We start from the raw sequence: 26,491 nt of genomic DNA on the forward strand, positions 1-26,491 counted from the left end.
TGGAAAGTGCCCCGATTCTATCGCTATGGATTTTTTCTATCGAGTGCCATGTTCGACGTATCTCCAATGACATTGGGCTGCTGTGTTCCATCTGTGATTCAATGCTTGTTTCCTTTTTATACGTTCATGATAAAATGAAAACTGATTGTAAAAAAATGGAACTAAGAGGTGTTGATATTTTAATTCTGGCATTGTAAGACACTGGCAGTGATAATATTTTCCTATAGATCTTAGTGTTATGCCTTGTCAATATGAAGAACGTGGATTAAAAAATGGACCTGAGTACTATGATATCTCTCTTGAACCTAATAGGTGTTCTGTATGTCTCAAATCTGCCATGCTTAGACTCGGGTATGTACTATGTTTGACATTTGAAGAACATGTTACGTCCAAGTCATTCTTGATAATCAGTTTTCCCCTTTAGCACACTGAGATTCGTTATTTATTTTTTCATTAAAAATGCTTAGTTTGGACTTCCAGCATGTTTGTTTTGCTTGTCCAGTATTTTGTTATCTAGCTTTTTGTTGATTTGCCTGAATGAATACTAATTTTTTTCGTTCGTTTTAATGCATGACTATCGAGTAGTCCGCATCCGGTGTTGGGATAAAGGCCCAACGTAACATTCCTCGAGTGAGCCCCATATAGTAGCAGCCAATTCGCAGCCAAACAAGGGAAATAAAATCTGGGCCGAAGCCCAATAAGCGTGACAACAGCAGTAACAAATAAAATTTTTTACTGGGCCGAAGCCCAGCTGCAAACGGATCATAGCAATCCAAATGGGCCGAGCCCATTTATAATATATCTATCTCTCTATTTTCCAGTTTCTGTGTGCATTTAACATGTATTGTATGACTAACATTTATGCTTGTTAATTAAAATAAACTTTAGTAACATTAAGGGTTCTAGTTTAGTTATGGGTAGTTAATTCCACAAAATTACATTCACTTCTATTTTATGTTCTAAACTACTTATATAGTATTTATAACATTTATTTGAGTAATTGATTTTCAAAATAGCATGATTACATCTTTTGGCTTAGGGAATAATAATCTATGCTTACTATTTTAGAAACTTAAAACATCGCAAATCTTACACTAATATTAGCTTACTCTAAGGAACAAAAGGTAACTAATTCAACGAACAACCCTTTCGCTTTTAGTTCTTTTTCAACACTCAGAAATACACATTGAAATACATATTTATCTATAATAATTTTTAAAACTTTATTAAATAACTCTTTTAAATTTTAGTCATTTCCTCCACATATAAACATTACATGTTCCGCTTTCTTTTAGTTTATTTTTAACTAAACTCTTTTATGCAATTGCTATTTTCTACAAGTATTATTTTAAACAACGCTATTATTACTTTCGTCTCAAAACCTTAACAACATTTATAAGTATTTCAAAATAGCATTGAAAGTACCCTTTTATACAAATCATTATTTTCTACAAGTTCTATTTTAAGTAGCATTCTTACATATCTATCTATAACTTTAAGCATACTTACAAAGCTACTTTCTTTTTTCTATAATACTATATTTACACTTAGCCTAATTAATTATAAGTCCGGTCGGTTAACCATTGTTAATGGGTCTTAAAGGATGCCTAATACCTTCTCTTTAGACTAATTGAACCCTTACCTAGAATCTTAAGTTTCGCGGATCTTAAACAGAGTTAACTTTAAACATAACTTTAATGAACTTTAGGTGTCCTAATTCACCATAAATAATTAGGTGGCGACTCCTTAACACAAACAAAGAACAGGAATCTCCAATATGTCGTACTTCTAATTTAACCCGGGTTAAAATGGGGTGTGACATACCAAGTCGTATTTAACCATGTCCACACTTAACAGAAAGTTGAGATTTTTGGCAAGCTGGAGGACGATGGCAGTATACGGTCCGTAAATCACTTTACGCGCCATATACTGATTTTCGAACACTGGCTGTGCTGAAATTCTACAACCTTATTGTTTCCAAAAATTCATGAATCAACACTCCCGGCTTAGTAAAACATTGCACACTCATATCCTTCATTGGTCTATTCGTCGTAGGCTCGCGAAAAATTTCCGAGGTGTAACATCCCTGATCCGGTAAGATCCCTTGCCTGTGATTCCCACGATTTGGTATGACCCTTCTCAATTAGGCCCGAGCTTACCTACATTGACTTCCTGTGTTGCGAGGGTGACCTTACGGAGGACGTAGTCCCCAATTTTGAAATGTCTCAAGTTTGTCTTTCTGTTGAAATATCTTTCATCCTTCTGCTTCTGCGCTACCATTCGTGCAAAAGCCATTTCTCTCCGTTCCTCGAGCAGCTCCAAACCATTGCCTCATTGTTAGATTCTTCCGTAGTTTGGGTGTATTGGATGTTTAGTTTCTCGATCTCCACAGGTATCAGGTCCTCGGCCCCGTATACCAGGGAAAATGGGGTTTCGCCCGTGCTGGTCTTAAGAGTAGTTCTATAAGCCCATAGCACCCCCGGTAACTCCTCCGACCATCTTCCCTTGGCATCTTGCAATTTTTTTTTATATTCTGAATTAGGATATTTTTTAGGACCGTTGTCGCATGCGATTTGTCTTGGCACGCCAAACCTGCATATGATGTGATCCAGATGAAGTTGATCACTTCCTTCTCTCGAATTTTTGCGAAAGCCTTTGCCTCTACCCATTTTGTGAAATAATCTATCAACACCAGTAAGAATCTTACGTTTCCCCCGACCCCTGGTAACGGGCCTACAATGTCCATCCTTCATTTTAAGAAAGGTTATGTGGCCACAACCGAATGAAGCAGTTTTGCGGGTTGATGAATCATTGGAGAATGCCGCTGGTATCTGTCGCATTTTTGAACGAAGGCTTTGGCATCTTTCTCTATCCGGGACCAGTAATATCCGACCCTTATTATTTTTCTGACCAGTGACTCTTAACCAGCATGGCTCTCACAATTACCTTCATGTATTTCTCTTATCACGCACTCTGTCTCTGTGGGCCCAAGGAATTTAGCCTGGGGTCGCAGGTATGACCTGCAATACAAGTCCCCTTCCTACATGCAATATCGTGCAGCTTTAACTCTTAGAGCTCATACAGCTTTACTGTCTTCCGGGAGAGTCCCATTCTGCTGATTATTCATTATTTCGCTCCATCAGTCCCACGTTAGGCTTGTGGCATTTACCTCATACATGGTGGGATTAAGGACGGAGTATAAGAGATGCACTACAAAGTTCGATTTCTCTCCCGTTACGCTGTTCGAGGAGCCGAGGTTTGCCACCGCATCAGCTTCAGTATTCATTTCCACCGTTGGAAATGCGCCAGCAACGTTTTGACCTTGCCCAAGTACTCTCCCATTCGTTCGTTCTTGGCCTCGTATTTCCTAAGGATTTGATTTTTGATCAGTTGGGAATCACTCTTTAGCTTAACCGCTGCAGCTCCGAGTCCCCAAACAAGTTCTAAACCTACAATTGCGGCCTCATACTCGTCCTCATTGTTAGTCAAAGGCAAACATTCTATGGCCTGTCTGATCATGACCTCTAATGGGGTCATCAGGACGATTCCCAATCCCGTACATTTTACGTTGGATGCCCCATCTATATACAAGACCTACTATCCGGAAGCGGCCTCGAATTCTCGGGCCGCCTCCTTCTGAGCACAGGACATCAAACCCGGACTGTAATATTCTAGGAAGTCTGCTAAGGCCTGTGACTTAACAACAATCCGAGGTCGATAAGTGATGTCATAGCTACATATCTCGATTGACCAGCTCGCAAGCCTGTCCGGAAGCTCGGGCTTACACAATATACTTCTTAAAGGAAACGTTGTTACCACGCAAATGGGATGGCATTGAAAATAAGGTTTCAGTTTTCGGGCCGTGACTACGAGAGCTAGAGCCAATTTTTCAAAATACAGGTAACGAACTTCAATCTCAATCAAGGCTTTGCTAATATAATAGACTGGTGATTGCGTACCTTTCATTTCGCGGATCAACACAGCACTTACCGCTGTGTCAGAGACAGCCGAGTAGACCAGCAAGGGCTCACCTTTTTTCGGGTTTACAAGCAATTGTGGGTGCGACAGGTATTTTTTCAGGTCCTTCAACGCCTGCTGACATTCTGGAGTCCATTTAAAATCTTTCTTCTTTATTAACACGCCAAATAACTTCAGGCATCGCTCAGAAGATTGAGATATGAACCTTTCTAATGTTGTTACTCTTCCGACCAGCTATTGCACTTCTTGGGTATTAGTGAGCGAATCGGGGATCTCCTCAATCGCTCAGATATGACTCCGATTAACTTCTATCCCTCTGCTGGTCACGTTGAATCCTAGGAATTTTCCAGAGTTTACTCCGAAAGCACATTTCTTCGGGTTAAATTTCAAATTGTTCTTACGCATAATGTCAAATATTTCCTGCAAATGCTTTATATGTTCCTTTATTCCTAGGGATTTAACGATTATGTCATCTAAATAGACCTGCACACTTTGACCTAGCTGGCGTTCAAACATCCGGCTAGACAATTGATGGAAGGTGGTGCCTGCGTTCTTTAATCCAAATGGCATGACAGTATAACAATAGGTACCGTGCTCCGTTATGAACGAAGTCTTTTCTTAGTCCGCCAGGTCCAACCGGATTTAGTCTAACCCTAAGAAAACATCCAAGAAACTAAGCAATTCATACCTGGACACCGAGTTGAACACTTTGTCAAGACGGGGCATGGAGTACGAGCTTCTAACGCATGCCTTATTCAGGTCTTTTAAATCTAAATACATTGGAAAATTATTAGGAATTTTAGGAAGTACCACCACGTTGGCCAGCCACTCGGGGTATTTCACTTCATGGATTGCCCCCATCTTAATGAGTCGAGCCACCTCCTCCTTGACGAACTGGCTACGCTCTGTCGATACCGGGCGCCTCTTTTGCTTGACGGGCTGACTGTCGGAGTGCATGATCAGTTTGTGAATGGCTAACTCCATCGGGACACCAGCAACATTCACCCTCGACCAAGTGAAGCCACATGAATTACTCGCCAAGAAGTTAAGTATCTCCCCCCAGGACCCAGGATTCAAGCCCGAGCCCAGGTATACCTGTTCCTCGGGGATGTTTAGTTGGCAAGCAATTAGCTCTACTTCCTCTGCCATGGATCTCCCTGTATCTATTTCTTCTGGTGCTACGAACCCTTTTAGTATTCGATCCATTGGATTCTCTGGGGGGATGATGTTTGTCTGTGGCTTACTGAGACTAATCGAGAGTAGGACTCCGAGGTCAGGGTTTTGTAATTACTAGTGACCGCTACCTCCGAGTTCCCCTTCGATGGTGGTCAAGGTCATGTCTCATTGATTGAGCTCTGATTCTCCCTAAACTTCTGCAATCTCCAACGGGGTGGGAAACTTCAGAACCTGATGGTAAGTCGAAGGGACCGCCCTCATGGCATGTAGCCAGGGCCTTCCCAGGACCAAATTGTAAGGCATCCCTCTTTCAACGATGTTGAACAGAGCATTAGATGGGATTTCTCCTACACGAGTGACAAGCTTGATCTTCCCTCGAGTGGTCTCGCTCGACAGGTTGAATTCGGTTAAAAAATTTATTACCGGGATTACCTGATCTGCCGCCTGAATCTCTTTGAGCACTCGAAGCCCGCAGGAGCATTATATTCACGGAGCTACATGGTTCGATAAGCACACATTTAACATTAAAACTCAGAATTTGCAATGATATCTTCTGGGTGATTCCCCCTCCGTTTTCGAGTGGGAGATGAGTCCCATTGTTGCGACTCTTGAGATACCGCTACAACCATTTTTCCTTTAAAGATCACGTTGATCCTTTCCTGGGGTGCTGGCCTATTGTTGGAAGTCCCAGCCCCATTTTTCGTGTCACGCTTGTTCTAGTTGTCTAAGAACTCCTTCAGATGCCCCCCTTCGAAGCAAGTCTGTGCCCTCACAACGGAGATATTTTCAATCCTCAGTTGAATGTTCTGGATAGCGTGATACTCACACCACAAAATTATGTCCCGTCGGTGGGGATCGGATCTTAAAACAGTTGGGAATTTGGCCTCCGTCATGTCTTTCATTCCCATGACCAACTCTCCGACTTCTACGTTGAAATTATAGGAAGCCACCTGAGTCTTTCGACGGTCCATAACGTGGTGCGTCTCTGTTACTTCTGGGCTGGCCCTGATCATACTGTGACCTGTTATTTCTAGCCTCGTTCCTCGAAAGGGGACGAGCTACATACGAATCATACCAATCTCTCGGGTCCCGCTGCTTAAATAGAATAGCAGTTTTAGGTTTTTCCTAGGGCCTTCCTCTTATTTCGATTCGGGATCCCGTTCTGAGATCATTCTCAATCCTCATCTTAGCGGTGTACCGGTTGTTAACTTCATTCCAAGACTTAGTCGGGAATTCCTTCAAGCGCTTCTTTAGTTTTTTCAATGTGTCTGAACCATCGGTGTTTAAGCCATCAGCGAATGCCGCGGCCGCCCAATCCTCGGGAATAGGAGGAAAAGTCGTCCTCTCTGGTTGGAACCTCTCTACGTAACTACGGGGTGATTCATCATTCCTTTTCTTGATAGTGAAGACGTCTTTTTTGTGTATTTCAACTTTTCGTGCCCCCGTATGAGCTTTTACAAAGGCATCTGCAAGAGCAGCAAAAGAATCAATAGAAGTTTTGGGCAAAAAGGTATACTACGAAAGTGCTCCTTTTATGAGCATTTGATTAATTTTTTCAGCATGATTGATTCGATCTCGTGTCAGTTGAGGTCGTGCCCCGCGATCGCTACTTCAAAGGTCGTGATGGGCTTTTTAGGATCCGTGGTCCCATCGTACCTGGGTCTTTTCGATATTTTGAACTTCCTAAGGATGGGCGCAGGGGCCGCGCTTGATTTGTAAGCTAACTTTCCATATTGTCTCGCCCCTACTCCTTTCTAGATAGGGGGAGCCCTCGGTATTTGACTTATCCGATCATGAAGCTCTTTTTATAGCCTGGAAAGCCTTGTCAGGTCGGCATTTTGTTCAGCAAACCCTGACCCTGCTTGCTCCATGCCTTCTGTAGAGGTTTCCGGCGCCTTAGTGTTCACTGGATCGTTCGACAGGTCTCTCCTGGCATTGTGCTAGTCAAAGAGTTTAACATCTTTTCCATACGCTCCATTCTTGCACCGTTGGCCGCCAGGATCATGGTCAGGGCGGCATTAGAGAGGGGTTCCCCTTCTCCATACATCCCTTCTACCACAGGATGAAGGCGTCTCTTCTTTTTGCTGGAATAACGCCCCCTAGGAAGTATCTCCCTGCTTTTTACTGAGTGGTAGGGATGGTCTTCCCATGACAGGGGCTTTACCGTGGTCTTTTAACAAAGGTGGTCTTATTTCCTCTCTTTCTTCCTATTCGTGCGACGTTAGGTCATGCTCCTTCGGCCGTGAGCCCTGCGGGTCTCTTCTTTCGTCTGGCAGGTTGCTTTTTAATGAGCTACTCCCTGAATCAGTCAGGACTGATCATAACGTTATTGTTTAGAGGTTTTGGAATGAGCGTGAGCTTCTTCTTTTTAGAGTTTCTGTTGTAAATCAGGACAACTCTACAACTATTTATCCCCACAGATGGCGCCAAACTGTTTTCCGGTGAAAACGGATAATCAGTTAGAGAATTGTAATTTATGGGTTTAAAGACAAGTAGATCATATCCAATCCCGAAAACTCTCCTTTTCGGGGTCAATGTTTCAGATTATCAAAGTTATATTGAAAGAGTCGAGCTTAATAAACAAAAAAATAATGCAAGACGAACAGATATTTTAAGATCCAATGATATGTCCGGATGTCTATTGCTTAGGAATAGAAATGAGAGATAGGTTACAAGAGTGGAAGTGAACGTGTCCCTAGCTTACATGATAAGCTATCTATATAGAAATCAAACGAGACTTTTCAACCCCAACGATCGATTGATGTGACCCTACTGCACTCCCACGTGCTTCCCTGACTCGGCGCTCTGATCAAGACCTGCTGATGTGACCCGAGTTGGTGGGAGTGGATGCCAGCTACGAGAGCCCTCCCGGCCTATCCGAGCTTTTAACTACGGAGAATAGCCCGGGTGTGGATTTAGCCCAATACAATGTGATACTATTATATATGGTCATATGCTTGGCTAAATTTCTTATTTCTAAGGTTATGTGATCTTGACATGAAGTTGAAATTTGGTATGATTGGGGCGAATTAATTTATCATTCTCAGTTACTCATTCAATATTTGAGAATCAATGATTGCTTTATCACCAATTGAACTTTATTCGTGAGTCTTACTTTGCACTTGAAAAGAGATTCTTGACTGAAATAAGATTGAATAGGGCAAATTCTGGTCCTAGGCATTGAGAAATTTATTTGTCATTAAGGATAGATTCTATTTGTCTTGCTTATCCCATCTCTAATCCGAAAAATAGGATTTAAATTATATAGGTTAGTTGAAATTAAAAGATATTAATGAGTAAAATTAATCTTGTATATTAATAACTCCGATAAATTAAGAATTTGAATAATCTGGACTTTTAACAAGATTGTCAAGTGCATACCATAACTCTACAATCATTTATTCATCATATTTATCATGTTTTCGAGTGTTCAAAAATAGAATTGCTTGTGATTAGATTAACTTATTTATTATTGTTTGTTGCGGTTTTAAGCAATTCAAGAAAGTTGATCTCATTCTTGACTAGATAATTGAAAATAGTTTAATTTAGTGAAAACTTAATTGAAACTCCTTGTGGAAATGGTATTCAACTCATTATTATAATACTTGTCGACTACGTATCCTTGTATGTGTATTGGACCGCATCAATAATTATCATATTGGAGAGTTATTAATATGTTTCAATAGCAAACACTGCAAAATAATTGTTTTTTTTTTCAAATGAAAGATATGAAAAGTTGGTGGAGAAAATGCAACATCAAGGTTATATAGACTCATAATTTATATTATTTTGAATTGTTTGAGGGAAGTATATTGTTTTGTTTTTCTAGTTTTATGTCGATCATATATGATCATTATTCGAAAAAAAAAATGTTTTAAGAAAAGAGCTCTATAAAAACTTTTTCATCGTTGAGAAAAAGTGTCTGACTAGAAATATTATTCTCTAAAAGTTCAAATTTATTTAATTAATCTATTTAAACTTTAATACTATAACGTTCTTTCTATTAACTATAAGAAGTACTATGACTTAAAAGATGGTTAGTTGGCACATTCCTTGTTTTGGTACCCGGACATCAAAAATATTTTTAAACCAAAACAAGATAAAATAACCAACTTATGGCTTAATTTTAAATTATTATCCCGGCTAATTTTACTAGTCCCAAAATATCCCTCCCTCACTAAACCCAAACCTTCTAGTAAAATTACGCTAAAATAGTAACAATGTTAAAGAATGAAAATAATAGAAATAGAGAGATAAGAGAGGAGAACATTTCTTATTTCTTTCAAGTATCAAGTGTGTTTCATATCACATTTCATGTCTCTATTTATACAATTATATAGAGGTAGAATTACAAAAGGGATGTCTTAAAAGACATTAATCATTGACATAATGGGGAAAGATCATGGTTGAAGTTGTGGAGGTGTGGGAGGTTATGGCATTAAAGATTTGAGAACATAGAGGTGGAATATAATGGTGAAAAGAAGAGGGGAACTAGGACATCCACATTAATATATTTCATAACAAACCTTACTCTTTTTTTTTTTTTTAGATCTCTAGTTGCTACTTCCTCTCCGCCATAGTACCCTCTTCGCCATCGGAAGTAATTTTTCCGTCTCTTTGTAATTCTCAATATTATCGTCTATTACGTTAATATTGATAAAGAGCTTATCAGCACTTAAAATGTTGCATCTTAGTCATTTTAAAAGCAAGAAAAAAAGCACTTTTTTTCCAAATATATCAACTCCTTATTTTCGATTTTAACACGTCAATCCAAACATGTAACAATTTATTTATAAATTCAACTCCAACACTTAAAAAGTATTTTTCAAACACTTGATGTTTAAAAGCTACTTACTTAAATTTGACTAATCATAACGGGTTCTAAGTCCAACTATATTTTAATATGTTCTTTCACTACTTGTAGGATCAACAATTAATGAAATAGAACAAGATCCCAATGACCATTATGCTTGTTCATTTTACTGACCCCAGAGGAATGACGTAATTCATGCTTATAATCTGAAGATCAATCCTCCATAACAAGTTAGCCACACAAAAAACAATTTGTGCTTTTTGTAACATTAAAATATAGAAATTATTGTTCCTGTATGTCTACTTATCTATATACTTGAAAAAGGGCAAACTTTCTAAGGTTCATCTTCTTCCTTCTGGAACAACACAATTTGGCCGCTTAGAGTGACCACATCATCCACTTAAAAGAAGATAAAGCCTAAGTAACCTTCTTGTTGAGGAGTAGAGAGAGAACCAAGTTGAGATGCTATTTTGGTTTTGACATATATATGAATGCCTAGGGACATTTTTGGTTTGTAGACTATTAGTAATATTTTATCACAGCAGAGACCAAACCAAGAAAAAGTGAACCAAAGAAAAGATTTGACGGCACAAGAGTGAAAACAAATACAGTAGATTATGTCTTTTATAAAAAGGATAGACAAAAATATTAAAATTACGATTGAGAATTTAGTTCACTAGAGAAATCATTGCATCAAAATCCTAAATTATATTTAGCTAACAGAAATTTCAATTCTTGAAACTTAAAAAAAAATGTAAAAGTACTACTAAAAGGACGGATGGTCATAAAACAATTTAAAAGATCTCCAAAATAACAAAGTTGTCATGTAAACTAGGGGAAGAGCTTTTGATTAACGTTAGCTACCAATGGAGGCCATTGACAAGAGAAGGAAAAGCACGACTACAGAAACTAGTAAAGAGGGGTATGCTGCACATTTGTGAATAAGGGACTTGGCTTTGTAATATTCTTCTTTCATATGAAGTACAATCATCCTAATGCCATCAACTACAACATGAGCCAAGTAAAATAGCAATTATTGTACTTGGCAGAAAATAGGCCAAGCAAAGAATCTGAAATCTAGTACAAAGTAATGCAAGAATCCTTACATGATAAGACGCGGTGAAGAAACTAAAATTTTGTTCATTTTTATCTAAAATATAAAAGAGTTCTCATATGAAAGCAAAGGAACCTACGGATTTCTCTCCCATCTTCGCTGTGTGGACAAATGAAACCAAGCTGCTGCACGCCTTTCCTCTGAAACGACATTATTCATGCAAGGATGTTCATAACTTAAAAAGCTTCTTTTGTTCTTTACCAAACAGACCTAGTTCTCTGTGACGCCTTCAGCTGAGAATTAGGCACAAGTTTCAGTAGGAAACAGAGAAATAACTAACACAGCTCATTAGCTGTCAGGTTCGGTATTGTGCCAAAGTGAGAGAGAAAAGCAACATTTGTCACCTCTTGTAGTGTTAGCTATTTGCTGCTGCTATCCTTTTTCATCGGTACTATGAGCTGCAACATCTTTGGATTCAACACATGGGGTAAGTGGTGGGAAAGAAGGAACAGCTCGCAATATGAATTTACGGCCAGTTTTTAAGCCTCCTCCAGATGAGCTAGAACCAAGCTCATTCCAATGACGATGAGGTGGAGAAATACGCTTCTTATTTGGGGAGTTTACTTTCACACCATTTTGGGGTATAGAAGAGTCCTTTAGTATTTCCGGTGTGTCATCTTCCGTCACATATGGCTTCTTACCAGAGTCTAGTAATTCCTGAGCATTCATTCCACTCCCATCAAACTGGGTCATAGGGGTCATCGGTGAGTTACGCCAGCATAGCGGCCGCGTGTCCTGGAAATGGACAGTTTGAGGAATCAGTTGACCACCTGAATTACTTGCCCAATCTTGTGACTTTGGCAGCGCCAAAAGATCATCCATATTGCCAGTCACATGAAACCCAGGTGAGATTTCATTTGCTAACTTTGCATTGCCATAATTAAAATCCTGACCAAAGGTATCAAGATCCAGAAGAATATCACTAGTAGTTTCCTGGTTTATGTCATGATTCTTAGAACAGGACAGTCCATAAGCTGCTGTATTAGCTTGGCCAGATTCAGGTGAAGAAAGGTATTTTCCAGATTTGAACCAAGATTTTGATGCATTCTTCCCGCGGCTAGAGTTGCATAAAGGTACCAATAGTAAGCGGGAAAATAAGAAAATCGTTTTTCAGAAGTAGAAATGAGAAAATCATATGAAGTACTCATGATAGAAACTGATGGAACAACAGAAATCACAGGGATCTTACTCTGAGCACTGGAATGAAGGTGTCAAGGGAGTTAAGTTGGATTGATTTCTTGGATCACTTTGCAATAACCCACTTGTAGCTGTCACCATTTCCACATTTTCCTCAACTGACCTTTCCAGTCTCTCAGTGATGCAATGTTTGTTCACCAAATCTTTTCCGTATTCTAAACACGAAAAGAAAAAGAAAAAAGAAAAAAAAAAGTTAGAGAACAGAAAGAAAAATAATGGACAGCATAATGCCTAAGAAAAGAAAATGTAAGACAGCTCAAGAGCTAATACTTGATCAAATCACCGAGATATGAAATATTGCCACCATGGAGAATTATGAGGTACTAACACTATTTCAGAAGTACAAGAATTCTTTTTCTCTTGCTTAGTCTGAACAAGGAAAATGTTAGCCCCACACTTTTGAATGCTTAACTACTCATTTTTGGAGTGAAAAGAATAGAAAATTCCCAAAGAATTCTATAGGAGCCCAGCAAGGTAGACCCCTCAATCTTGAGAACCAGGAATATAGAGCAAAAAGTACATGAATGTCTATAACTAATTAGATTGTATGGGAAGAGCCAGCATGTTTTTTCTATAAGCACAGCTCTAAAACAGGATAATGGTTCAGTATTATGTACAAATACATAGCCGGAAACAATAGAAAGAGAAATGAAGAGTGTTGAAGACATAATTCAGAAAACAAAAGTGTGTTATTTACTTCTCTCTAATAGCTTAAGCTTTTAGATGAGTTGGTCACGCAACTTCAACATGATAACAAAGTAGGCAGAGGTCGTTGTTCGAATCTGACCACCACCCATTATCAAAAAGAACTATCACATGCTTGGCCCATGAAAAAGAATCAGGCCAGTACGTGAGAGGGCGTGTTGAGGACACAATTAAGGAAATAAAAGTGTGTTCTCTCTGACAACTTAAACTTTTAGATTAGATAGACACACAACTTAACATAGAGTAATAAAATTCTCTTGTTTAGTTTGAGTAGATTGAGAAGCTATTCTCTCTCCTTGTAGAGGTGAAGAGAAGAGGGGCAGCCTTGCCCCCATCATCCAAATTGGCTCTCAACACTTGTTTTACATGAATATTTTCCTCTTGTTTAGTTAGCATGCTATTCTCACCCTTTTCAAGCCAGGCTCGATACGAAAGGCTAATAAAGCATGTTCATGGTTAGAAAGGATAGATAGAAAAAGATTCTGCCCTTATATAAGTTCTAGTAACAAATAGACCACTGCAGTACCTATCCGTTAATTTTTATTCTATTTTATTTTATGACAAGGGAACCCGCAGCGACTACCCTTGGGGTGCACGCAAGGTAAACCCTGCTCCCTTGCAATAGCCCACAACCTATCTGTTAATTTTTTTTATAATCGCAAAATCCCCGAGGGCCAGTGTCATACGATTCGAAACTTGGTGGATAGTGGCCCGCTACTCCACCCTTCACCACTTAAATACCAGGCTTTTGTCCGCGGCAAGATTTAAAGCTGTGACGTACGTCTAACTCACACATTACATGCTGCACTCTTTACCACTAGCCCAGGAGGCATTACCTATTTTCTACTATTATCCCGAGAAGTATCTCAAAAACAGTCATTTTCATGTACTTAATGGGAAACCCTACACACTGCAATACATACAAAAAACCATCAACAAAAGTATCAGTAGCGAAAGGCAAAAGCATAAGCAAAATAACATTCTGCTTAAGATGGTAGGCTGTTATTTTTTAGTAAAAAAGACATTTAGCTCTGGAAATACAGAAAATTGCTAATACCTTCCTTCCGGCCATAGACATTTTTACATCCTTCACAGCGGCATCCACTGGAACATCCAACATTAGCCTATTAAGACATGAAAAGGACTTACTTAGATAATTCATAAAAATCAGAGAGTATTTACAACGCATGGTATCCGAGAGAAATGTACCTGATAGCACTCACAGTACTTTTTCAAACACATTGACTTCTTGCAGTTGCACCCTCTTTTGTGCCTTGCAGAGGAAGGCGTAGAACTTGATCCATCCTCCTGTAATATTGCAAGTGGCTATGTCAGTTATCAGGTAATTGAGCTTCCTGAATAAAAGAAACTCTCAGAAGAGTTGAATACCCCAAAAATATTTGCAGGGGAACCAGTGGAATGCTGCACAATTTTTGGGGCAAATGCAAGGGGATTCCGAGACTGGATTTGCTGTCGCACATCAAGAACAGTGTCTTCATATTCAGGTCTGTTGAAGCAACCTTGGCAAGAGCAAGAGTCCACACAATATACTCCAGCGGCAAAGCAATCACAATAACTGAATATAAACAAAAAATCAGTAGATATGTAACAAATGTGGAAGACCAATCGTGCAAATATTTCAAACTTACAGTTTCAAGCACTTAGTCTTCTTACAATTGCAGCGTTTGCACCCATCGCCATCATTGCCATCTGAGGGTTTCTTCCTGAATTACACAAACATGCAATTTTTTAAGAAGTATGTAGACAATCCATTTCGAGAGATAAAAAAAAAACACGCTTGCCTTTTCTTTTTGGGGCTTGATTGATTGTAATCCATAGGGCTGTCGGTATGTTCGGAGTTAAACTTCCTTTTGTTACTTGGAGTATGCTCCGTTGGCTTCAAGAGCACAGTCTCATATAAAGGTTTTGCATGCTCCGTTGGCTTCAAGAGCACAGTCTCATATAAAGGTTTTCGTTGCTCTGTTGGCTTCAAGAGCACAGTCTCATATAAAGGTTTTCGTTGCTCCGTTGGCTTCAAGAGCACAGCCTCATAGAAAGGTTTTGCATTATTAAGAGACAAAGAAGCAGCAACACTTTCTGCATTTGACACATGACTTTCATGTTTACTGTCATTGTCACCACTTGTCAAATTGCTTCCAACCACATTTGAAGATATCAAGCAACTCTCCACATTCTCAGAAGAGTGACAGCACATCATGGACAACTTCTTCCCGCGTATGCTCAGGTTACCCCTCTCAGTTGATTTCACGCTTACAGTTGCACCAGAACCAGCTTCCATACCATTAACTATACTATTTAAGTGCAAGCCAATACCAGATGGCTTTGGGACTTTCACAGTAAAGCTTTCAGAATTAACAGAGGAAGATGCCAGTTGGTTCATTGGCCTACTGCTTGCACTTGATGATCTATTTGACGAAACTGGTTCCACGACCTCTAAGATAGCAGAACTGACTGGTGATATTGAGCAGCTCACAATACCTGAAGCATTCTGTGAACCCGAGCTAGCTGGCACTATCTTCTGTTGAGCATCTTCAAATTGGAGACAACGCCTACGTATTCCGCTTTGATGCTGACCAGCCTACATTTTTTTCTAATCATTTAGGCCAGAACTATATGGTGTTCATTTATCGTGATAAAATGCAATAGTGTAATCAAGATTGTTAATTCCTTATACTACTTTTTCCAAAAGTAACTATGATTTTCTGTGCTGGCCTTTTACATATAGTCACCGACTTAAGAAAATTAAACATGGACATTGGCAGCATTTTCAGAAACCTATTGCGTGGGTTCAAACACGTGCTTACGGACAATGAAATGAGGATGCATGTGTTTTTCCTTGTTAGCAGCAAAAACAGTCAAAATTATTCTGTCATGTTGATGGATTATAAACCAACTGAATGGCAGATAAGAAAGGAGAAAATGGAGGCATAAAGGCCCCCATGGCTTTGGTCTAATAAAAGAGTGCAGCGTGTGATGTGTGGGTTAAGCACGCGTCACGAGTTCAAACCATGTCGTCGACAAAAGCCAGGCATTTAAATGGAGAAGAACAAAGAGGCAGGCCCATTATGCACCAAGTAAGAAACCTTGCGCCACTAGCCCTCGGGAGACTTGGCATGAGGTAGCCTTGAGGAACAAAAAGGGAAGGTTTTTCACCAATCTCTTAGCCCAGACATCATACTCATTGTAAATTACTAGTCAACGTTAGGAATCTTGCAAGAATAAAGGCACAAGGATAGATATCAGATTCAGCAATACCAAAATGTTTTAGTTATAGCATGTCGGCATAACTATCGCTTTATGGAGTCAAAACATTCCAGATGGAAGGCCAAAAGTAAGTGTTTCCTCCATTCTCGATCATCTATCGAATTAGAGGGCAAGGGAGAGCTGAAGCTTTACTTCATTTAAATGGAAGTGCATCCAAAGTAGATATAACGAGCCACTAGGAATTTAATTCAGTGGGTAGGGTGCAAGTCACGAGTTCAAATCTTGCCGCTAACTGACGCCTAGTATTTACATGGGAGCAAGGAAAAAGGTGGGCCCATACCCTCTCAAATTTAACGTGTGGACCAACTGAAGTTGGATAAGCTAACTCATGAGGGATTTTCTCGATTATAAAAAATATTAACTTCTTCATGATTTTAAACTCCAAATCATTAGTATAAAAGGCATGTCTTATTTCATCTTCTAAAACAATGATAATAAGCTTATCGAAGTCAAGATTACTCGTAGTGAAATAGACTGAATTGCAAAGCTCAAATAAACAGACCATAAGTTAAAAAGACAAGTTATGCACTGAGGATTTTGGTATGGGCCAATGACCATTAAAAACGTTACACAAGCATGTTGACAGAAGGACATGAGAACATAGTGAGTTGCAAGAGGAAGTATATTACTCATTTTCCTATATCTCACTAAATTTGCAGAATTACCAATTTTGGTTCAATATTGGGCTATAGCTCAAGATATGAACATCGCACACCTTGGTTTGAGAATCATGCTGCACAATGCTTTCATCTGGAATTGACATTTTGTTAATATTATCACTATCACTTCTGCAGTCATGTGCAGTCTCCAATAATTTGATCTGTGTATTAGAAGCCTCGTCCAACATAGTGTGGTCAGCCCTTGAAAGCTGCAATTCCAAAAAAATTGAAATGACATAGATAGCTCATATAACATGAGCTCCTACCAAAATCAAATAGAAAAAGACGGTATTTACCTGAGCCATTCTACGGTCACCATAATGATGATGCAATGACCTATGAGTAGGCAAGTCAGCAACAATCTTTGTGCCTAAATCGGGGGATGGCAGATCAGAATCAGTATTGGTACTGTAAACCCCTATATCTTTCTGATTGGATGAGGACTTTCCCTTATTGTCCTCTTCAGCTTGCTCTACAACAACACTGGCTGCATCTTCTGGAATCTCATCTTTTCTAGCATCTTTACTTGCAATGTTAGCAACAGATTCCTTCAAATCTCCTGCACTATTAGGAGATTGAGGAATAGCATCAGCTACTTTTGGGCTGGTGTTAGTTGAATTTGATGGATTACCAGACTCTGAGTTCGAAACATCAACTAAGAATTCATCCACACATCTTATGGGACTCCCGCTTTGCTCGTGCACAGAGATATTATTATCAGATAATTTCTGAACAGAAGGGCTTAGTTCACTTCTCGATTGAGAAACAGATACTCCAGTGCCATCTGAATCTGTGATAGCATTGTTATAATCCTCATTCTTCCCAGAAAACGCTTCACCGGATAGTTGAGGAAACTTGCTCCTGATATGTTTAAGGTTCTGACATAGTTAGATTTTGCCTGATGGGAATGAATAGCATATTTTTATCAGCACTATAAGTACTAAGACTCTTAAAGACAATTTTATAACACCTTTTCAGGAAGCTCGATCGACTGTGTGCACTAATTCGAGGTGAGGTAAACAGAAGAGGAGGAGAATTCAGCCCTGAGTAACCTTGCACAACTGGAGCGCCCTTGACAGGTTGTATGGGAGAGAGGTTGCTAATATAATTGAAGACAGGTGAGTCCTGAGACCAAAATAAAAAAGTAAGAGAAATACATTGAAGAAGGAAAAAACTCATTCCTTGGAGCAGTCAGCATACACCCTTAATCCAGAAACTGGTTCAAGTTGACAAACATTCAGGGTCCAATGAAGAGCCTCAAAGAAATTGCAAATTAAATCAATGCAAAATTTGGGTGGTTGTAACAAGGGTATGAAAAGTAACTAATAATATACTAATATCAAACCATTGCCTGAAGCAGAAATAGGAAAACGTGAATAGCCAGCAAGATCAAAAATGAATAGAAAAATATCTTTCATTTCCACTAACAGAAGGCTGGGACCAAGCAAAACATCAAACTACAATTTCCAGCTAAATCTCTTAAAGCAGAAGCACATGCAAAAAAAGATGCTCACATGTTCCGTCCTCAATTGAACCATAGACAAACTATGCCTAAAAAAAATCCTGCTACAATGTTATAGCTTCTCATTTAGTTTTTTAGCCAACCCAAAAGATCAGAAAATCACCCTTAAAGGAAAGCAGTAATCAAACCACAGACACCACAATGAATCAAAACTCTAATCATTAGGATTAACCATTCAAGACCCAGACTGTAAATTCAACAAAATTGGACAAAACACACCGTACAAGAACTCAACCTTATGAAATCCTGTTAAACAAGATAATCCAAGAAACCGAAGAATGGTCATTGATCCAAACTTAATAATCAATCAAATCCAATATCCAGACCGTAATCTCTAGCATATACAATCTTTGATTCCTCCACACGACCTAGAACTCAAATACTCAACCCAAGAAAAAACACTGGCCACTTAAAAGTAGTTAGCATCCTACTTCAACTGAACAAAATCTCATCAAACCCTAAACCCCAAAACCTCAGAATTCAACAACTTCTGCAAAAGGCTTCAACCCACTTGAAGGGCAGCCCACTGCACGAAGCATCCCAAGTTAGCAGGCTCTGGGGAAGGGCCACACCCCAAGGGGTGTGATGTAGACAGCTTACTCTAATGCAAACATTAGTGGGCTGCTTCCACAGCTCAAACCAGTGCCCTATAGGTCACACAGAGACAGCTTCACCGTTGCTCCAAGGCTCGAAATAAATTTTCGTTGCCGGGCCTTGGACCTGGGTCTCTTGGGTGAGAGCCGAGTATCGTAACCACATAGACTACAACGGATTTACTTGAAAGTAAACCAAAAAGCAGACAACAATTCAATAAAATTCAGGAAAAACCCCTACAGCTCCGACATTAATTCAACAAATTTCAGTCGAATACCTCAACCCACTTGAAAGTAACTTGCACTTCATCTCAACTTAACAAAAATCCTTAAAACCAAATTATTCTTTAAAAAAAAGTCAATCAGAAAAAAGGCACAAACAAATTGAAACTAAATTGCACCTTAACGAAGACCTATTACACTTGAAAAATAAACGGCGCAATTTATGTGATACAGTTTGGATTTCGAGAGTCAAACTTCTTTATTTTGACTGTGAATTCAGAATTTTTCGAAAATGCCTCAACGCACTTGAAAGTAACTTGCACTTAATCTCAACTTAACAAAAACCCATAAAACCAAACTACCCCTAAACAAATTACAAGTCAACAAAATTTCAGAAAAATCCCCAAACCAATTGAAACTAAATTGCACCCGTTAACTAAATCCAATGAAACAGAAAAAATGTAAAATGTAACACATGCATGCATATATCCGGTTTCAGATATGTGAATTTTACTTGGACATGTGCAGTTTCTGAAGATAAAGTTGTGTTGCTAATGGTTGATATCTTTTCAGGGGAATCCATTATGAACTAGTGTAACCCTAGTTCTCAAGTAGCACCAATAATACTCTTTCTGCATTTCTCTTTCCCCTTGATCTCCTCTAAATTTTGGATTATTATGTGCATATATGAATGATGATAAACAATGTGACCGATTTTTACGGAAAATAGTAGAAATGGTGGCTTGGGCGGGAAAACCATTTTTTAGGGTGAAAACAAAAATATTACGTACTAGCAGGCTGAGTATGTTTAAAGCCCAACAGCAACTTCGGCCCCTCCATACCCACTTTCACAAAATTAATCCTCCATTGGAACAATTCATTTCAACATAAGATATCATTCGTATAAACTAATATTTTAATTGATTGTATAATGAAACATAACACCACACACACCCAGCATAAATATATAGTCTGGTTGGAGGTATAAAATAGTATACGTATTGACTTTGTATTTGTGAAAATGTGATAAAAAAGAGAGTTAAGTAATGCGGACTATGAGTTACCCTCGATTGATCGAGTCACGGTACGAGGGAGCGCGGATTGTTGATAACCAGTGCCGGCTAGACTATGAAGCCACTCAAGCAATGGCTTGGGGCTCCAATTTTTTCTTAAAGATGTATTATATGTATTATTAAAAAATAAAGTTTGTTTTGTTAAATTTGAAGAGAAATTTTTGAGGAGAAAATAAAATATTTTTTTATTTTTAATATGGGGATCATTGTAATAATTAGGGAATGAAATAATTTTTAGGAAATTGTTTCCTTATGTAGGTAATTGGGTACCTACTTTTTTTTTTTTTTTAACTGGTAATTTTGAAATTAGGTACCTACTTTATTGCCTCATTTATATCTTAACAACTAAAATGGACCCACATTATTATTTCTACATTTACCTTTTTCATTCACCGTTTCACTATTTTTATTCTCAATATTCTGAATTCTCAAACGGCTGCAAAATTACTACTGCTTACAAGCTACAAGAGATCAAAATTTGCTTGTTGATGTCTTCTTCAAAAGTTTGAGCATTGCAACAAGCAATCGTTATATTGAAGAAGTGTAACACCATTTCGATATCATTATATCAACTTATCAATTTTTTGAGTCGTCATATTCTATTATTCTAACTTTATTTATATGTTCATTAAAAAATTGTCGTTGTTGATATTCTTACTCCATAAATATTTCAATCTTTCCTTTTTTTAAAAGAAATTCTTTTAGGGCCTCTCTCCGAAGTTTGGCTTTAGGCTCCTAATTTTATTAAGATGGCCCTATTAATAACGTTGAAACACCGAGATTTAAAGGATCGTATTCTACCTATCAAGAGTCCACAATCTCTACGCCAATGGCGGTTAAGCCGTGCATAGAGTTAGGGAAATTGGTTCGCAAAGTCAATCATATATTTAACCCATTATTCCCCATTATTCGTTAATTGTATCTCATCTACTTTTTTACTTAAATACAAAATTACTCTCTATTGTTCTTTGCAAACACCTGATTGTTCATGCGTTCATTCACAATCAAATAATTCTCATTATTGTTCCTAAAGATCGAATAAGAATTTTCCTCCCTTTTATTGTTCAATACTTTAACTATTATCAATTGTTTCGCCCGGTATTTCGATGATTATTTACTCTCTCAATCACTTAATCAAAGGTTTGCTACCATATGGGTTAATTGCATTGCTAAAGGTACCTTTCAAACAAATTCAACTGTTTCCTAATATCAGAATATTTGGGCTAAGCAGTTGGGCTCCCACCACAGGGCCTTAACAATACTAATTATCCAAGTTATTTTAATTCTTTGTTGATTTTGTGTTTGCGAGCAAAGCAATGACTAACAAACAACATTTTGATTGTTCTTCAAGTTGCTGCTAAGGCACGTGACACTAATGAACTCTCAAATCATGATGAACCCCTAAGAGCATGTTTGGAAAGTTACCATGTAATTGAATTTGAGTGTAATTGAGTATAGTTATACAATTTGGCATGTTCGTCTGAGCAAGTAACTATTGGGTGTAGTTGAGGGAATGTAATTCCACTTTTCAATTCTCATGTGAGAGGTAAAAATTGCTGGTAATTACATGGTGTAATTACATGATTACTTTTAAAGTTCTTTTCTTTTTGTTTTTTCTTTTGTTTTTTTATTTCTTTCCTAAAACAATTATTTTCTATTTTTATTATTTTAATTTCTTTTTACCTTTAAATTGTTTTTTATTTTAAAGCTATATTTTAATTTTCATATTATTTAACTCTCATTTTCTTTCTTCTCATTTCCCAACCTTTACTTCTTGCGATTAAAGGTTGGGAATATTTTTACTTCTTATATTTTATTTTTCTTCATTTAGTGTAATTGCGTTATTGTTCTAGTTTTTGAAACTACACTTCCTAATATTAGAAAAAATGAGTCATTAACAAACTTGACATATAATGAATGATGTCATTAAAGTAGAATTTCGTTGTTGAATGAGGTTATAGACTTATGTTATTATTTTCTTTTGAATTATATTTACTTAAGTTTTGTTGGAACTTATTTTATGTTATGTTGGAATTTGACATAAGAGTATTTTTAGATTTTAAATTTATATTATATTTTTTGTTGCGATTTATTTGCTTTAGTAATATTGACTTGTTATTTCACATTGCATATTGTTCATTTTTCAGTTAGAACTCATAGATTATGTTGTCAAATATTTGAATAATATTATGGTATTACATTTGTAAATATTAATCTTTTTGTCAAAAGTCAAATATGCAGTCCATGATGTTTTTACAAAATAGTATGCTTTTAATTTTTATAACTAAATAAATTAACATATTATTAATTTAAAAATATACATCAATTATTTTTTTCAATATTAGTTATAAATATATGATTATAAATTGATATATTTTCAAGAAACAACATGTATCTTAAATACTCTAATTTAATATTACTTATAAGGCCACATGTCTGTCAAACATTAACTTTTAATATTTGATAATTAACTATTGCTTTTAAAATTTAATCAAACTGTGTAATTACATTTGTGCAACCAAGTAGTACGCTTGTAATTACAGTGAAATTACATTATAACAAACAAATAGGTCGTTGTAATTTCTATATTGTGTAATTCCTAGAATTACTACCCTAGTAATTGCACCAATTTCAATTACCACGTGGCTTTCCAAACAGACCCTAAATGAAGATGGCCTTGTTGATGTAGACAAAGACTCCGACGATAATAGGGAACAACAAAAGGGGCGAAGACCAGAGCCAATCTGAGCCTCTTGGTAACCGCACTCTCGTCACAGAGCAATTCATTAGGGACTATTCACTGTCAAGCCGTGCTAGTAAAGTTAAAGGAATAGCACAAACCATGACGGAGGAATTTATGGCATGGTACACGCCATAAACGTGAAACTCGACAATGTGTTGTCCTCTTTGGCCGCCTATGCGAACATAGGGTCGCTCGCACAAATAAGGGCAACTTCACTCAGAGGCACGCCAATCCCTCCACCTAGAATTTTTGGTGTAGCGGATACTCTAGATAATTCAAGAGCTGTAGGAATATAGCACAAACCACGATGGAGGAATTTATGGCATGGGGCACCATAAATGCGAAACTCGACAGTGTGTTGTCCTCTTTGGCCGCCTATGCGAACACAGGGTCGCTCGCGCAAATAAGGACAACTTCACTCAGAGGCACGCCAAACGCTGCACCTGGAAGTATTAACTTAAGTATTAAGAAATTCAAGATTGTGTAAAAATCTACAATCTTGAATTTCTTATATATATATATATATATATATATATATATATATATATATATATATATATATATATATCTTTTTGACTTATTATAGAGTCTATTTCTAGTTCGTCATCACTATTTTGCATGTCTTCTAATATTTTATCAAAATCGTCTTCCATCCATTTGCATTGCTGCAACTGGTTTTTCTAGGGTTTTTATTAAATTAGGTGGAACTATTTTGAATGGAGGTGTGGAGCAGATGTACACAGAGATGGCTTCACGTCACAGGGTGCGCCATCACTGCATCCAGATCATTAGTAATAAAAATGAAGAAAAGATATATATATACATACACACACACACTAACAACTTATGAGTATTATAAAATTCAAGATTGTTTTTTTCTAAGTATATAACTTTCTATTTTATAACTTATGTATATGTATATTATAAGTATGTTCTAAGTATATTGTAGGTATATATGTTTAAGTTATATGTATTACTTAAATTTTATATTTACTAATAACTCATGAGTATTATAAAATTCAAGATTGTATATTTATAAATATATAGTTATAACTTTCTATTTTTTAATTTAAATAGCTGTATATTATAAGTATATTCTAAGTATATTGTAGGTATTTTCCTAACTTAATATAAGTAAGAATATGAACACAAGTAAATAGAAGAAAGCTCAGTGAGCCATAATTTTTATTCATTAATGGATAACATTTATTGCAAGTTGTAATTTTTTTTAACTTGCAAATAATACATGAGTTGCAACTAAGTAGTACAAGAATAAAATAACATTGTAAGCACCATTTTCGCTAATTTCATCTATATTTTATTCATCTATTGGGATATCTTCCATGTCTTCAAATTGGTCTCCTTCACTTGCAATTAAAAGTTCAATCTCTTCCTCTTTGCCTTGCCTCGCCTCTAGCCTTTGGTTTCGCCACTCCGATAGAATCCAATCGCGAATGCAAACTAGTAATTGCAAGCTAAATCTGGATAAGGAGTATCTATGGTCTCTAATTTGTTCTCTTCCTTAGCTAAATGCACTTTCCAAGGCCACGGTTGATATTTGAACATTAAGGATATCCTGAGCCAATCTTGCAAGTACAGGATAATTCACCTTGAATTTCTTCCACAGTCCTAAGACGTCCACTTCGGGCACGATCATTTTCACCAATGGTTGCGACAAATAAAAGTGAAGTTCATCAAAGTTTGCAGTAGTATGAGTAGTAGAAGAAGACATTCTCCGAAAAACACCTAAACTCGACACGTTTTTCCTTTATTTTGAGAAGTAGAAGTACTAGGTGGTGGGGCAACGGGAGTAACACTTTCTTCCAACTTGAATAATATTCAAAAAAAAATTTAAGCTCAATTTCTATGGCTCTCTCGGCCTCAAATAAAGATGGTTGCTCAGTGATTATATTTAAATATTCATAAATTTGTCTAACCAACTGAATGGTATAAGAAGTTTTAAGACAAGGATTTAAAATAGAACCCATTATGAATACATTTGGTACGGGAAAATAATACTTCTTAACTTTTTTCCTCATAAAATGAACAGCCGCTTCATAACCCAGTTTTGCCTTATACTCAAATAAAACTCTAGCTATTTCGGCCAAATATGCTAAAATTCTGGTAACCGCGGGATAAAATTGTCTAGAAAAAGGAAGAGTAGCATTATAAAATTGTTCTAAAAGTTCTTTACATTCCAAAACATCTTCCCAATCGCTATCAAATAACCACTCCACAACCTCTTTATTGTGATTGTTGTGAGTATTTTGTATGGCAACCCTATATTCATATGCTTGTTACATTCCTTGGTCTAAGACCAATATTCTCACATTGATTATTAAAATCTCTCATTTTAGCCTTACTTGAATTACAAAAAAGAAAAACAACCGCATCTCTAGTCTTTTGAATAGGGTCATCAAACTATGAAAGATCATCTTTAACAATCAAGTTTAAATGTGATAACTACATCTTACATGAAAAATATCTGCGAGTAGAGGTTTTAATTCCTTTTTTATAAGGCCAACCGCGCTTGTGTTGTTAGTAGCATTATCTAAAGTAATACAAAGTATTTTTTTTGTAAATTTGAAAAAAAATCATAATAGTTGTTATTCCGTTCGCTAAAAATTTACCGTCATGACGACCCTTCCCTTCATCATATCTAAGCTATAATTCTTTTTTGTATGACCCAATTATCATCTACCTAATGACATGTAATAGCAAAAATTTCTAACTTATTAACACTAAGACCAATATCGGCGGTAAGAAAAACATTACAATTTAAAGAATTAAGTACTTGGCGCAAATAAAATCTATATTTTTTTTTATATAAATAGCTCTACAAGTACTTCTAGCAATACCCTCAAACATCGGATTATAATTACGTTAAATATAAGTAGCAAAACCCTGCCCCGAAGGAAAGGAAAATGGTAAACAATCATAAGCTACCATTTAGCTATCTCTACCCGGTCTTTTTTTTTGTTGCAACTAAATTTTTTTTCGGTATGTAGGTCTATTGTTCGTTGAGTACCCCCTACGGAACCCGTTCCCTCTATCCAAACATCCTTATGTTGACCCAATAAATGAGTCCTTAGTGAGTCTGTTCCCCCATCCTTATTGTTCCTACACTTGATTGAAATACTTTTCGACATATATTACATGTGACTATTTCTTTCTCTCTATCTCTAGTCATAAATTTCCAAACTTTAGAGGTTGGCATAGGATTTCTTGTCGGTTTTTGTTGTGTTTGTGATTGTTCTGCTTGTTGTTTTTGTTGTGTATCTCCTATCGGATTTTTCGGTGATGATGTTTCGTCATCATCATCAACAACTTCATTATAGGTTGGGCAAAATCGGTGTTCTAATGCTTCATGATCTAAAAGTGGATTATTTTGATTAATGTCAACTTGATAAC

At 37.2% G+C, this 26,491-nt stretch overlaps 1 protein-coding gene across 1 annotated transcript; it reads right to left on the reverse strand.

Moving 5' to 3' along the window:
• Window positions 1–10,917: 10,917 nt before the first annotated feature.
• Window positions 10,918–20,123, reverse strand: LOC132635763 (CRC domain-containing protein TSO1-like). The gene is made up of 12 exons (XM_060352274.1): window positions 19,779–20,123; window positions 17,898–18,052; window positions 17,224–17,788; window positions 16,984–17,136; window positions 14,786–15,582; window positions 14,633–14,707; window positions 14,373–14,559; window positions 14,193–14,291; window positions 14,041–14,107; window positions 12,271–12,433; window positions 11,426–12,138; window positions 10,918–11,314 (listed from the first exon to the last, which is right to left on the reverse strand). The coding sequence occupies exons 1-11, from the start codon at window positions 19,845–19,847 to the stop codon at window positions 11,454–11,456; spliced, it is 3,015 nt and encodes a 1,004-aa protein (XP_060208257.1). The 5' UTR covers window positions 19,848–20,123; the 3' UTR covers window positions 10,918–11,314; window positions 11,426–11,453.
• Between the last annotated feature and the right edge of the window lie 6,368 nt (window positions 20,124–26,491).

The sequence above is a fragment of the Lycium barbarum genome, chromosome 4, assembly GCF_019175385.1.
Source record: "Lycium barbarum isolate Lr01 chromosome 4, ASM1917538v2, whole genome shotgun sequence".
NCBI lineage: Eukaryota > Viridiplantae > Streptophyta > Magnoliopsida > Solanales > Solanaceae > Lycium > Lycium barbarum.